A 14,093-nucleotide genomic window follows, 5' to 3' on the forward strand; every position below is an offset into this window, starting at 1 on the left:
GGGGTATGCGGCACCTGTAACCCATTTCCAGCACACGCCTGTGCACGGTGGCTCTGGATGTTTCTACTCCAGACTCAGTCCACTGTTTCTGCAGGTCCCCCAAGGTCTGGAATCGGCCCTTCTCCACAATCTTTCTCAGGGTGCAGTCACCTCTTCTGGTTGTGCAGCGTTTCCTGCCACACTTTTTCCTTCCCACTGAGGTGCCTTGATACAGCACTCTGGGAACAGCCTATTCGTTCAGAAATTTCTTTCTGTGTCTCAGCCTCTTGCTGGAGGGTGTCAATGATGGCCTTCTGGACAGCAGTCAGGTCGGCAGTCTTGCCCATGATTGCGGGTTTTGAGTCATGAACCAGGCTGGGAGTTTTTAAAAGCCTCAGGAATCTTTCGCAGGGGTTTTGAGTTAATTCGCTGATTCAGATGATTAGGTTAGTAGCTTTTTTAGAGTACCTTTTCATGATATGCTAATATTTTAAGATAGGGATTTTTGTTTTTTCTTGACTTTTTTGCCAAAATCATTAATATTAAAACAATAAAAGGCTTGAACTACTTCAGTTGTGTGTAATGAATCTAAAATATTTGAAAGTATAATGTTTATCAGTACATTACTGAAAATAATGAACTTAATCACAATATGCTAATTTTTTTTAGAAGGACAGTATAAATGAATCGAGTAAAAAGCTTGGTCAGGGAATATTTTGAAGTCGGAGTGTCTTACCTTGTGTTTTCACAGCATCAGTGATTGGACTGGGGTCGCTTAGTCCATAAGCGTTGGCTGCCCTCACGAGGAAGAGGTAGACGGCGCTGGGCTTCAAGCCCTTCAGTACATACGACTCCATTTTCACATGATCCGCCAGCGTCTGCCAACTGCTGCCCGACGCATGACTGCGGACAAGAAAAAAAATAAAGATTGAAATTGTTTTTGGTTGCCAAAACTCAGTGCTGTTTTTGCAGCTAAATAAATGTTGTGAAACATCTTTATAATCTGAGACTTGTTTATTTCATAGACTCCACCATCAGTTGACAAGACAACACACACAAGCATTGCGCCGCACATTCCCGTAGGGGGCCGAAGCAGGCAGAACCTTGAGTTGGCTTTCACTGTGATAAACTCAAACACACGCTGCGTTCTAACGCCGGATTTAGGTGGAAAGAGGACAAAAGTTTTACTGCATACAAGTAGGCAGGATGGTCTCAAAAGTTATTTGATCGAAGTTTCTAGGTAATTATTATATTAAATAGCACCATGCATGCACTTTGAAACAGGATAATAGATAAAATCAGTGTAACTTTGGCTTGAAATATTTACGAAAAATGAATAATAACTGCCTGTTTTTTGCTGTTAACCAAGAATCTAGACTGTTTTACATTCATATCTATAAAATTGCGCGATTTAAGCAACTATTTGCAAGAATTTTCACCTTAAAAAGCTCTCTGTTTCGTGACGGCTGCCATGTTGCATTAAACAATACCTTAACTTTTGCATGAAATATTTGCGTAAAATGAATGATAACTGCCCGTTTTTTGCTTTTAACCAAGAATCTAGACTGTTTTACGTTCATATCTATAGAAATTCCGCAATTTAAACATTTATTGACAATTGGATTTTGTATCGCTACACAATAGCGGAATTCAACCTAAATAGGTTGTTATTGTTTTGTTTTGCTTTTGTTGAGTAAAATTAAGATGATTCTGCATGCTTTCCTCAAGTATTAAGTTTCTGATGTGTGTGAGTTATTTATTAGCTCTTGAAAACTAATTTAAAAACAAATGATGTAGCTATTTTGGGCAAAAACTTACACGATATGTTTAATATTGCTATTCATCCTGAAAATATAGGTGATTATCTCTGCAATTGGTGATTTTTGTGCAACTAGCGTAAAATCTGAGAAATTTATAGTTATTTTAAGTTTTGTTGTACTTGTATAAAAAATAATTACAGTAATCAGGATTAGGGAACGACTTTGAATTTTTTTATGTCGCTGCTCGTGGACTGATATATGCCTAAGGGAGGTGCCTGTTTCCGTTTTAGGTCGCTAGCGGCTTTGTTTTGAAAATATTTGAATTTGGAGTTTTTGAAAATAGGCCCCCTACGGATCAGCCCCAAGCCCCGTGATCCCCTCAAATGATGGTGAAGTCTATGTATATCAAAATATAATTTTTTTATGGATAAAAAACAGAAAAGTCACGTAATTTTTTTTCTTGATAAAATATTTAAAAAGAAAAGATTTTGGTTGCTTTAAAAGAAAAAAAATGCTGTGTTGAAGTTAATTTTGTGACTTTGTGATTCAATAACAAATACAGGAAAACACACAATTTGGTAAGTACAATTTTGACATGTTTTGTACGAAAACAAACAATTACTTGCTTGCTAAAACGAAGAAGACTTGATTTTGACTGATTTTGAAAATATACTACAAAATTGTAGGTACACGCTTTTTTTTTTTTTCCAAAATATAGGCACTTTTCCCCCGTTTGCAGTTGAAAACAAACACCAAGATCTCTAAATTTAGAGATACATGCTTAAGTCCAGTGTGATTTTTTTTTCTTCCAAAAAGCAACACATTTTTTGGTCAATATTTCGTTTTACTGTATGTGATTTTTTTTTTTTTTTCAAAATAACAAAAACAGACAATATTGAGACAATTATTAATTGAGATGTTTTGGGTGATTTTCCTAAAGCAAAAACGTAATAAAATTTGGAGACGCGTGTTTAATTATGTGGTATTTTTCGTAGAATAAATTGGCCTTGGAGAAGGATGTTTACCTGAAGGCTTCAATGACATAGGAGGTGGGTGTGGCCCCAGCGTTTGGGTTTGGCTTCCAGGAGAGCGTGACTGAGGTGCGTGTGACATCTGTGACTTCCGGTTTTGAGGGGGCGCTTGGGATCAAATTGGGGTCGGTAGGTCTATTTGGCTGCACTGGGATTCCAAACTCTGATCAGAAGAACACATAATATGAAAACGTTTTTTCCACATTATACCCCGCTTATGATAAATTTAATCTCTGAGTGACGCTGTCATCATTTACCCTGAACTTGGAGATGAGCTTTCCATGAGGCCTCGCCCCCGGGCGTGGATGCGATGCAGGTGTAGTATCCGGAGTCACTCAGCTGGAACAAGACATTTGTAGAAAATAGAAATGATTTGTTAGCGTTTGACACACTTTTCTGTTCTTCCCTCACCCAAGCATGCTTGCTGTCAGTCTGTAGCCGCACAGCTGTCATTGACTGATCATCTCGCTATCATGTCTTCTGTGGAAGGTTGAGTGACAGACGCCAAATGGAAAATGGAAGACAGACTAATTGGAGGCAACCGCATTTTGCACATACCAGCCATCTTAGAGGAGTTTGAATGATCTTGCAAGGCCCATAGAATATGTTTTATATTGTTATATAATCAGAGGTGGGTAGAGTAGTCAAAAATTGTACTCAAGTAAGAGTAGGGTTGCTTCAAAATAATATTACCTAAGTAAAAGTAGTCATCCAAAAAATGTACTCAAGTATAAGTAAAAAGGTATTGGGTAAAAAGAGTCATTCAAAAGTAACTTAAGTAATGAGTAATATTGTGAGTAACTGCCTACTATGTTGTTTTTTTTTTTTTCACAATGGTACATTTTCTCAGCACAATTCTTTTTCTATGTGAACTGTTATTATTATTCTGTACTATAACCTAGTACATAACCACATTAAGCCTAAGAAATACAAAAAAAAAAACCAAAAAGTGATAGAATTCTGGCGAGAGAAAAAAAATCTCCAGAAATAATTACCGTATTGGCCCGAATATAAGACAGTGTTTTTTGCATTGAAATTAGACTGAAAAAGTGGGGGTGGTCTTATATTCGTGGTCTAGACGTCATACCCATTCACGACGCTGGATGGCGACAGATATCATTAAAGCAAATTTCTTTTTTTTTTCCCCCCAAACTTTTTTAATTGAATTTTCACACATTAATGGGTTAGGTACAGGTAACACACAACAAGAGTAGAACACGTAAATGATAGTTGATGCTAGATAAGGTTCTGATAACACAAAGTAAGCTTCTTTCCAAAAAGGTCATTCACGACGATAGATGGTGCCAGATATCATTGAAGCGATGTTCTATAATGACCGATCTCAGCTACTCTCAAGTTTAACCTGTTTGCATTATTTTATTGCAATGTTATTCCTTATTCAGATTTGTTTCAACAGTTATTTGTTTTACAGTTAGACTTCACTTTACTGGTTAATGCAGTTATTGCAATTTTGTTGTTTTATCACAATAGATTGGTATATTTACATTTCAAAAACCAGAAGTCATTCATTTACGAATGTGATTGCACTTTAGTTTACATATTTAAATGTTCAGATATTAAGATTTGAATGAGACAAAATAACATGCTTTTCTCTCAAATATATTGTTATAATCATTTGTTTCAGATGTACTGTCTTCAAAAAGTCTTTTTTTCAAACTTGAGTCTTGAAAAAGAGAGGGTCGTCTTATAATCTGGGCCGTCTTATATTCGGACAATTACGGTAATTCATTTTCTCATCTTGGCAACGCTGTCACTGTTACTGAGGCGGGAAAGGCGTGCGTTACTATGCGTTACGATGTTGGTTGAATGACGCGAAAAAAAATCAGAGAGACGGACTCACGGAGACGAGAGAGCAGAGCAGGAGTGGTGAGGAGACAAGGGAGTTGTGACGCCGTTGCATACGTGATGCTAGGTGGCTCCAATATTACCTGACTGTAGCCAATGGCCTACAAACTACGCCCACATGATGCTACGGTAGATATCACATATATAAATATAGAACTAGATGCAATAACAGGCATTAGCAACATGTATAAAGAACTAAATGCGTTAGTAAACAACCGCCATCTTAAAGCAGCAGACTTCTCAGCTCAACTGCAGTCTTGAAACAAATCTGAATAAGGGAAAAAACATTGCAATAAAAATAATGCAAACTGGTTAAACTTGAGAGTAGCTGAGATTTGTCATGACAGAACATCACTTCACTGATATCTGGCGCCATCTAGCGTCGCGAATGGGTATAACGTCTAGACCGTGAATAAAAGACGACCCCTACTTTTTCAGTCTTATTTCAATGCAAAAAACATCGTCTTATATTCGGGCCGATACGGTAATTAGATTACTCACTACTGAAAAAAAATAACGCCGTTAGTAATGCCGTTATATTCTAATGCCGTTATTAACAACACTGGGAATAACGTTTTAGAAGAAACAAAGTGAGTAAAAAAATAAATAAATATAACACCCTAAATATGTTTAGAACTACAGAAATGAGCCCTAAACCTATTTTTTTAACATTGGCAAACTAAATGGATCAGAAATACAATACTTTAGAATAGAAAAAAAAATGATGGTAACTTGTCGCTAGTATCTTTTGACAAAAAAGTCGCGATGCTATGGAAAATCGCCCGATTTAGCAAGAAAGCCATTCAATTCAAAGTCATATATTGAGTATTACTATTAAAATTTAATTAGGGCTGTCAAACGATTAAAATTTTTAATCGAGTTAATTACAGCTTAAAAATTAATCGTAATTAATCATAATTCAAACCATCTATAAAATATGCCATATTTTTCTGTAAATTATTGTTGGAATGGAAAGATAAGACACAAGACGGATATATTCATTTAACATACGGTACATAAGTACTGTATTTGTCTATTATAGCAATAAATCAAGAAGATGGCATTAACATTATTAACATTCTTTTAAAGTGATCCATGGATAGAAAGAATTGTAGTTCCTAAAAGATAAATGTTAGTACAAGTTATAGAAATTTTACATTAAAACCCCTCTTAATGTTTTCGTTTTATTAAAACTTGTAAAATTTTCAATCAAAAAATAAACTAGTAGCTCGCCATTGTTGACGTCAATAATTACACCATGCTCACTCATTCTGCTGAAAGCCATACAATCATTTGGACCCAAGCGCCAGCAGAGGGCAGCAGAGGGCGCCAAACACCAAAAAACAAGTTACAAGCGGACATTACACTGCTGTCATTTTAATCTGTTTGAGCGGGGCATGTGTGTTAATGGCGTCAAATATTTTAACGTGATTGATTTAAAAAAATAATTATCGCCTGTTAACGCGATAATTTTGACAGCGCTAAATTTAATATATAGTTTAAACAACTTAATATTGTTCGTAAAATTTTCAATAGAATTAATGTAGCTTGCTACAACTTAGTTTACGGAAGGACTCATCTTAACCCTTAGATGCATAAGTGGGTCAAAAATGACCCGGTGAGGTTTTTTTCTTGAAATATCTTTGGAATGAAAAATTGTTATCATTCATTTTCCAGGTATTCCTCGAAAAACATGTTTTTGATATAATGCCATTAAAATTGTTGATTAACTTTTTATACATTTGAACAAATTGTCATTTTTGTATCAAATGCATTTTCTATGGAATCCAATGGGAATCTTTCATTCTTATCAACTTTGGCTGTCAGGAATAAATTTACTGTGGACCACACAGACTATGTATGTAAAAAGTGACATCCCTTAAGAAGATTATTTTACACAGCAATAGCTGATACGTGTACTGTAAGTATTATGTTCATCTAGTATTTTGTGTGTGTGTCTTTCATGACGCTTTATTATTATTCATCAACAAATGAACCTATTTCATAACTAGCTAGCTAACTAAGGCTAGGTTCATACCGCAGGTCCAAATGCAAAATTTTGATTTTTTTGTCATATCTATTTTTTGGCGTACCCGTTCAGACTGCCTTTGTCCATTGAGCCTGTTCAAGTATCACACATGCGCTCTAATTCACAGTCCGAGAAGCGCTGAGCAAACTGGCCCGCAGGAGCATTAGAGCAGAAAAAAAACGAGCATTTTCAGGCGTATTCTCAACCCATTTTATTTTTTTATGACTGTTGTCAAGCCCGCTCCTACCCTAAAAGCCGCGTTCAAGCTAGGCGCTAATGCTAATGCACAGCTACCGTAGCACCCTGTCTCTCTTGCTCTTTGCTGATGTTAATTGCTGCATGAATTCCAATTTGGGGGACTTGACAGTTCGGACTGCAGCCACATTTTGAAAAAATTTGGCCCGGATGGGATTTTAACCGCATACGAAAGTGACCGTGATCGAATTTGAAAATGGTCCACTTTTATGCGACTTTTACCGCTCAGTCGAGTCGGAAAAACACGGGAAAAAAATCGGATTTGTGCTAGATTTACAGCTGAAATGGTCCTACAGATGTTGGATGATGGAGAGGCAGTGACAGGGTTGGACTCAAGTGTCCGAAATTTCTGATTATGAGGACCCAGACTATTGTCCAGGTGGCAGTTGTCCACCTGGAAATCCAACTGAACAGGATCAATCTGACTCATAAGATTCCACTTATGTGTCCTCTGAAGAAGAAAGTGTCCAAATCATGGCCAACAGAATGAGTTGGTAGGGTTCTTACTAGAATTACCTCCCACCCAGGGCAGAACACAGAGCGACAATATCCTCAGAAATCAGTCAGTGCCTCCACAAGAGCTTAGCACTGCTGTCTCACCAAAAAGATGCAAGGGAGCTCTTCATCATTGATGATAAAATCCAAGGAAGGATGAAGTTTATTGCTGGTTTTTCTTTTTTTTTCTTTTTCTTTTTTTTTTTAAATGTTAATTGAATCATAAAGATATTTCAAGCATGAAATAATTCTTGTGTGGCCCTGAATATCATAGTAATTAATATACAAGTGATTATTCTTCACCAAAATTGCATAAAAACACATTGGTTCTTATATGGGTCATTTTTGACCCACTTATGAAAGAGTGTAGGGTCAAGTAACTTGTGCATCTAAGGGTTAAAGCTGTCCAGGTTAGCAAAACAATAGATGATGTGCGCTGTGTGTGGGACGCATTAATAAAATCAACTGCCTAGCCTGTCACAATCATCTTCACGAAAACGTAGTCCTGGAGAAGTGACACCTTCGTTAATGGAAAGTGCCTGAGCAGTTACATCTCTTCCATGTGGGGGGTATGTCCACCCTCGCCCCCTCCATCAACCTCCTTGCTTGCATTGCCTTCACCACAGGTCCACTCGCACTGCAATCTTGTAAACCACAAGACATGCCAGCAGTCATCACCACACCGCAGACTGACGTGAACTATGACCCAGTGTTGAAGGGGGGCCGCACTCCTGCCCCCTCAGCTCTCTCTCTCACACACACATGCACTCACGCAATTTCACACAAAAGCCGCTACCTGACAGGGACCAAAGATTGTTTGGAAGAGCCGGTGACAATTGAGTGGCGGCACACTGAGGTGTTATTTGCAAACCTGCGGGGACGGGTTTTACCCCCAGCCTTCACGAAGGCGAGGCGCGCAAGATTTGAGATGTCAAAGCTGAATCTCAAAGTTGTGAATCAGTCACCATGACAAACAGCTCTTCAAAAGCTGTCTCCAGATGAAAACGTATTGTAGTGATTAGGAGTGGGAACCTCTTGGTACCTCACGATACGATACGATTTGCGATACAAAGCTTACGATAACGATGATCTGACGATATGGCGATATGGCAACGATTATCGATACATTGGTCAGGAAATCAACCTAAGATATTCTACCAAACGACTATTAAACAGAAAAACATGCTTCTCTTGTGAATTGGAATGAGTTTACCACTAGTAGACATCCAATCCATTTGAACTGGGAGGGTGGCAGCGAATGAACATTCGTTCATTCGCTGCCATCCCTCCCACTTCAAACGGATTGAACGTCTATGGCCGTCAGTGGCAGCAAATGCTAGGCAACGAGGTAATTTTGGGGCAATTCAGATCATTACCTTATTGATTTTCAGTCACTTCCTGAAGTTCCCGTCAATTTTGTGGCATTTTATGAGTCACTTCCTGTTGATCTTGGGTTACAGAACAGGAAGGTGACTTTGGAGTTGGCATTTTTTAGACCTATCCAAAGCATTTGACACCATTAACACTGAAATACTCATCAATAAACTGCAGCATTATGGGATTAGAGGCCTAGCACTCGACTGGTTCCGTAGTTAACTGTCTGGATGACATCAGTATGTCAACATTAACAATTCTAAATCATCATACAAACTCATCATTCTAAATCATCATACAAACTCATCAAACATGGAGTCCCCCAGGGCTCCATCTTAGGGCCGCTCCTCTTCAACCTGTACATTAATGATTTTGTCAATTCCACGTCCGTTTTACATAAAGTAATATTTTCTGATGATACAAATTTGTTTTTTTTCCCATAAAAATCCAACTGTACTTGGGCAAATAGTGAATTAGAGAAAATAGACACATGGTTAAAATGTAATAAACTATCTCTAAATATCAATAAAACAAATTACATTGTGTTTCGCTCCCATAAAAAAAACAAGCCACTAAACAAATCTGCCTAAACATAAACGGAGAAAACATTGAAAGTGTCGACACTGCAAAATTTCTGGGAGTCCATATTGATGAGTGCCTTAATTTTAGAAAACATACTCATGATCTTACAAATAAACTGTCAAAATATGCTGCTCTTTTTTTTTTTTTTAAACTGAGACACTTATCTCCGCCACTTCTCATTTTGTATAAATCTTTATTTGAGCCACACTTACAATACCGTAATATCATATGGTGCAACACATATCCAACTTATTTAAAAAAGCTTGAAATACTACAGAAAAAAGTTATAGTCTGAGTTTAATGCTCCAACTGAAATAATTTTTCACCGCCACCACCTTCTGAGGCTTATCTATAGCCTAAACTATAAATTAGGTAACCTCATTCCAGTCTGTACTCCTCAACACACATAGTATACTACCAGAAGAAAACATCAAATCACAGGGAAAAAACGAAGGCTAAAGTGTACAAGCTTTAGCATTCAGGGTTTCTCCTAGGATTTTTTGAAGCTGCGGTGGTGGGCAGCATCAGAGTCGAACCGCCTCACCATGTCCTGCCACAGCAAAATTGCGTCATATCATGACAATTTTTTTTTTCTTCACATTTTGTTACCCAAGAAGAACCATAACAAAGATCTATTTGAAATATTTCATTAACCAGGCTAATGTCGTAGCTCTCAGCTACGGTACATGTACGTAAAATGCGTAGCTGATTACTATGGGGCGCCGTTTGTAAAGCAGCACATGCTGAAAATTACGACAACATTTTCTCACATTTAGCACCACACAGTGTTTAAAATGGTGTGAAATTTTTAGAGTCACTTTTTTTTTTGCACATTTACCACATTATTTAGCAACTTAGATATTTATTTTTAAATAAGACGTTTTGGACCTGATTGTTTAAATCCAGAACCAAATATTTATTTTAAATCTTAAATTTATATCCTACTCCTTTACATTTATATCCTAAATGCTAAATCTGGAAACGGTTGGAACTAAATATTTAGCTTAATATGCTAATTCACATGACTGGAGACCGGAAGTAACAAAATAAAAGCTGGAGCACACAAAATACTCTTTAAATAGTTTCTCCTAAATATGTATTTTACCTATATATTGTTATTATCTCAATGACTCATGTCCAAGATCAGACTGCCACCGTTGTTTTATTCATTTTCAAGCAACGTAAACAGACAGTCTGAGCTGCTCCACCAGCTTTTATTTTGTTACTTCCGGTGTCCAGTCATGTGAATTTGCATATTAAGCTAAATATTTAGTTCCGACCGTTTCCTGATTCAACATTTAGGATATAAATGTAAAATTGAAAAAAATATTTAGCTCTGGATTTAAACATTAAGCTCAAAAACTTATTTAAACATGAATGTTTAGGTTGCTAAATAATGTTGTAAATGTGTAAAAAAAAGTGACTGTAAAAATTTCACACCACGTTTTCGACACTGTGTGGCGCTAAATGTGAGAAAATGTTGTCGTAATTTTCAGCATGTGTTGCTTTACAAACGGCACCCCATAGATTACAGCTACATTACCCTACGTAATGATACGACTTTTTTTTCCTCGTAGCAATAGTACTACTTACATCTCGTAGTCCTTAATGTACTACATTGATACAACAATACTAGCCCTTCTGTTAATGGACCAATGGCGTAGGTTTGCATAAGGACGTTAGGAACATAACACTAGGAACTTTTCAGGATGCTCAAATTGTCCCCACCAACTTTTAGGGCAACCTTATTTGCCTTATTTGCTATTATAACCTTTATTTGAACATTTGTTCGACCTTCCCAGTCTAAATGGATTGGGCATCGAGCGCCATCGATGGCAGCCACATAGTTAACCAAGACACTATTATAGTGGAAGATTTTGATAGCAACTTGTTGGGTCCTTTTTTTTTTTTTTTAACATTGACACCTTTTTAAAATGATATCTCGATTCTTGGTAGGAATATATCGATAACCTTTTGGGACACAAAGTATCACGATATATCACTATTTTGACATTTTGTCACAGCCCTAGTAGTGATTGATTCACAGCTTAAAGTGCGTACGACACGAGAAAAAAAGTCTTAAATATGATTAGTATGTGAATTAGAATCATATTTTGAGACGATTCACCTATATACAATAATTTAGCAAAGCACAGATGACGAGAAATTAGTCTTTTAAGCTGCCGGCTAGCCACGCCTACCATTATAGGGCTCTCGCGTCCCCAACAGGTGGATGATGTCAGCGGAGTCACGATTTCATCCGATTTAGTATGCAGCCCATTGAGGGGGAATTATTCACAACGAGGAAAACACGTCGAAAAGAGCCGAAAAATGTCATTGTTTCAGTCTCTACTCCGATATTTTTACAGGATATTCTTTTTATCCAAGTATTTTCTCCAATAGCTAAATAAATGGCTTGAGAAGGACCAGTTAGCCCGTTGAGGGGGAACTGTTCACAAGGAGGAAAACATGACGAAGAGAGCCGCAAAATGTCATTGTTTCAGTCTCTCTACTCCAATATTTTTACAGGATATTATTTTTTTTATCCAAGTTTTTTTTCCCAAATAGCTAAATAAATGGCATGGTCATGACAAATAACAGTCTTGTGCTAAATGGAATATGAAATAATAAAAACGCATTTATTCAAGACGACATGGCAAAGTTACTCCATAATGGTCAAACTGTCGACTTCACCTTTACTGTCGCACCTCCCGAACGATATTTTATGCCACCTAAATCGGGCTTATGTAATTTCCCTTCCCTGGCTTCGGAGAATGTAAACAAACCAAGAGGCGTGACAGCTAGCCGACATGCTAACCCGAACCGAGTGATGTTTCAAAGTCTTCAATGCGGAAAATCACACATAACTAGCTCGGAATATTTCACATGACGACTGGGTTGTCGATTGTCTTTGCCGATTGGCAAACCGCCTGGCGAAGAGCAATTTACAGCTCGTTCCCCGGAGAGGGGGGCCGCAGTTGTTGTGCAGCTAACGTGCAGCTAATGTGCATGAGGAGAGCTTTTTACATGCTTATCAATAATCAAACGTAAGTAGTCCTTTATTTAAAGAAAGTTTGTAGTGTTTACTTTGTAATTGCTGTATTCGCGGCTATTTTTAACACAAAGTTGCAATTTCTGATCGGGTGGAAAATTTGACAGAACACCAGGAGTGCAAAAGCCGAGTATAGTGCTCGCTCGGCGGGGGGATGTGCGACAAGCCACCTTCGTATTAAAATGATCCCAGTATTTGACATAATACAAAACACGATGTTTACTCAATTCCTCGTAAGTCCCATGGTCCCACAGTAGTAGGGCTTGTTTTGGCCAATATCCACCGGTGAATGGGAACCTTTTGAAACTCCAAAAAGTCGCACATGCCTCTCCCTCATACAGCAAGATTTTTCTGCAGCCGTTTGGCTGGCGTGATGCGAAAAATAAACGTATTAATCCGCAAAATCAGCTGAATCCTTAGTCCTTCTCATACAACAGTACGGCTGTATAGTGAAGAGGACTCCTTCCTCCGTACACGTCATAGCGCCCTCTTTCTCAACTCGAGTCACTCATTTTCATGGCGCGGGATTCAAAAAACTAAATAAATATAGCGATCACTTCCACACACATCCAAGCGGTCCATTTCATTCAGGAGCATAAAATACCACGTCTATTATGAAATAAACATGCTTTTTTGTGTCACAGGCACTAACTACAGAATCTTCTGGACTCACCTTAGCGTAACGTATCTGCAGAGCGCCCGTGTCCAGCTGCTTGACCCGTGAGTCATGGGTGGACACCAGCATGCCGTCCTTTCTCCACAAAATGGTGGGATTACCCGATGCAACGCAGCTGAGGACCACGGTGCCGTCCACCGCCACCGTTTGATTGGTCGGACCCTGCCGGATGACCGGGGGCGGACGATCTGACACCACTGCAGGACCAAAGAGCAAAAACCCGGCTTATTATGTGGCCTATTGGAAGGAAGTGTACAAGCAGTCCAGCAGGGGACAAAATAATTTCATTTTAAGATTATTGTGAGGAAACGCAAGAACGTAGCAAACGGGTGACAAGCAGCATGAGAGCATGGGAGATGATGAAAACAAGGCAGTCTGAAGAACTGAAAGCAATTTTCTAATCATTCCGCAGCAGGTGGACGCTGCATAAAACATAAACAGCACAATTAAAATCAAACAGACTCAGATGTATGCTGAGTATTTTGGTTTCCGAAGGTGCGGCTCACACTGAGCTGAAGTCTTATTTGTAGCTGTTTCGACACCACTGCAGTGATTTTTGAGTTTAAGTCATCTGACTGACTGAAAAGCACTTGACAGACAGTGAATGATGTGGATTTAGAATTATTTTTTAACTGAAGAATTCAGTTTTTTGTTTGTTTCTTAAGTACAGTGGTACCTCTACATACGAATTTAATCCGTTCCAGGACTTGGAAATGGTCGTAATTTTGAGCGGTATTTTCCCATAAGCAGTGGCATGCACACATAGAAGCCAGGTGGTGCCCAGGCACCGGGCCTTGCCCTCTTAACCGAGCAAGTGCCCTTATCAAGTTTATTAAATCATGAGTTACGTTCATTTGAGTGTTGGCTTTACAATGTAAAGACCTCTGATCGTTTGTATATTGTGACTAAATATTGCCATCCATTGTATTTGTTGAGCTAAACGAAATGTTTGAATAGAGTTTGACCAAAGTCTGGGTAAGTTTTATGTGTATTT

General features: G+C 38.1%; 1 protein-coding gene across 5 annotated transcripts in view; it reads right to left on the reverse strand.

Annotated features, from left to right (window-relative positions):
- The window catches only part of LOC130917793 (roundabout homolog 1-like), a 621,696-nt gene that overhangs the window by 72,447 nt on the left and 535,156 nt on the right, over positions 1 to 14,093 (reverse strand). For all 5 annotated transcript variants that reach the window (XM_057839493.1, XM_057839489.1, XM_057839494.1 and 2 more), the window contains 4 exons: positions 13,097 to 13,296; positions 3,028 to 3,109; positions 2,765 to 2,933; positions 716 to 882 (listed from right to left, as the gene is read on the reverse strand). In XM_057839493.1, coding sequence (XP_057695476.1) covers positions 716 to 882; positions 2,765 to 2,933; positions 3,028 to 3,109; positions 13,097 to 13,296 — 618 coding nt within the window. The remainder of the gene's footprint in view (positions 1 to 715; positions 883 to 2,764; positions 2,934 to 3,027; positions 3,110 to 13,096; positions 13,297 to 14,093) is intronic.

This window comes from Corythoichthys intestinalis, chromosome 6 (assembly GCF_030265065.1).
Source record: "Corythoichthys intestinalis isolate RoL2023-P3 chromosome 6, ASM3026506v1, whole genome shotgun sequence".
Classification (NCBI taxonomy): domain Eukaryota; kingdom Metazoa; phylum Chordata; class Actinopteri; order Syngnathiformes; family Syngnathidae; genus Corythoichthys; species Corythoichthys intestinalis.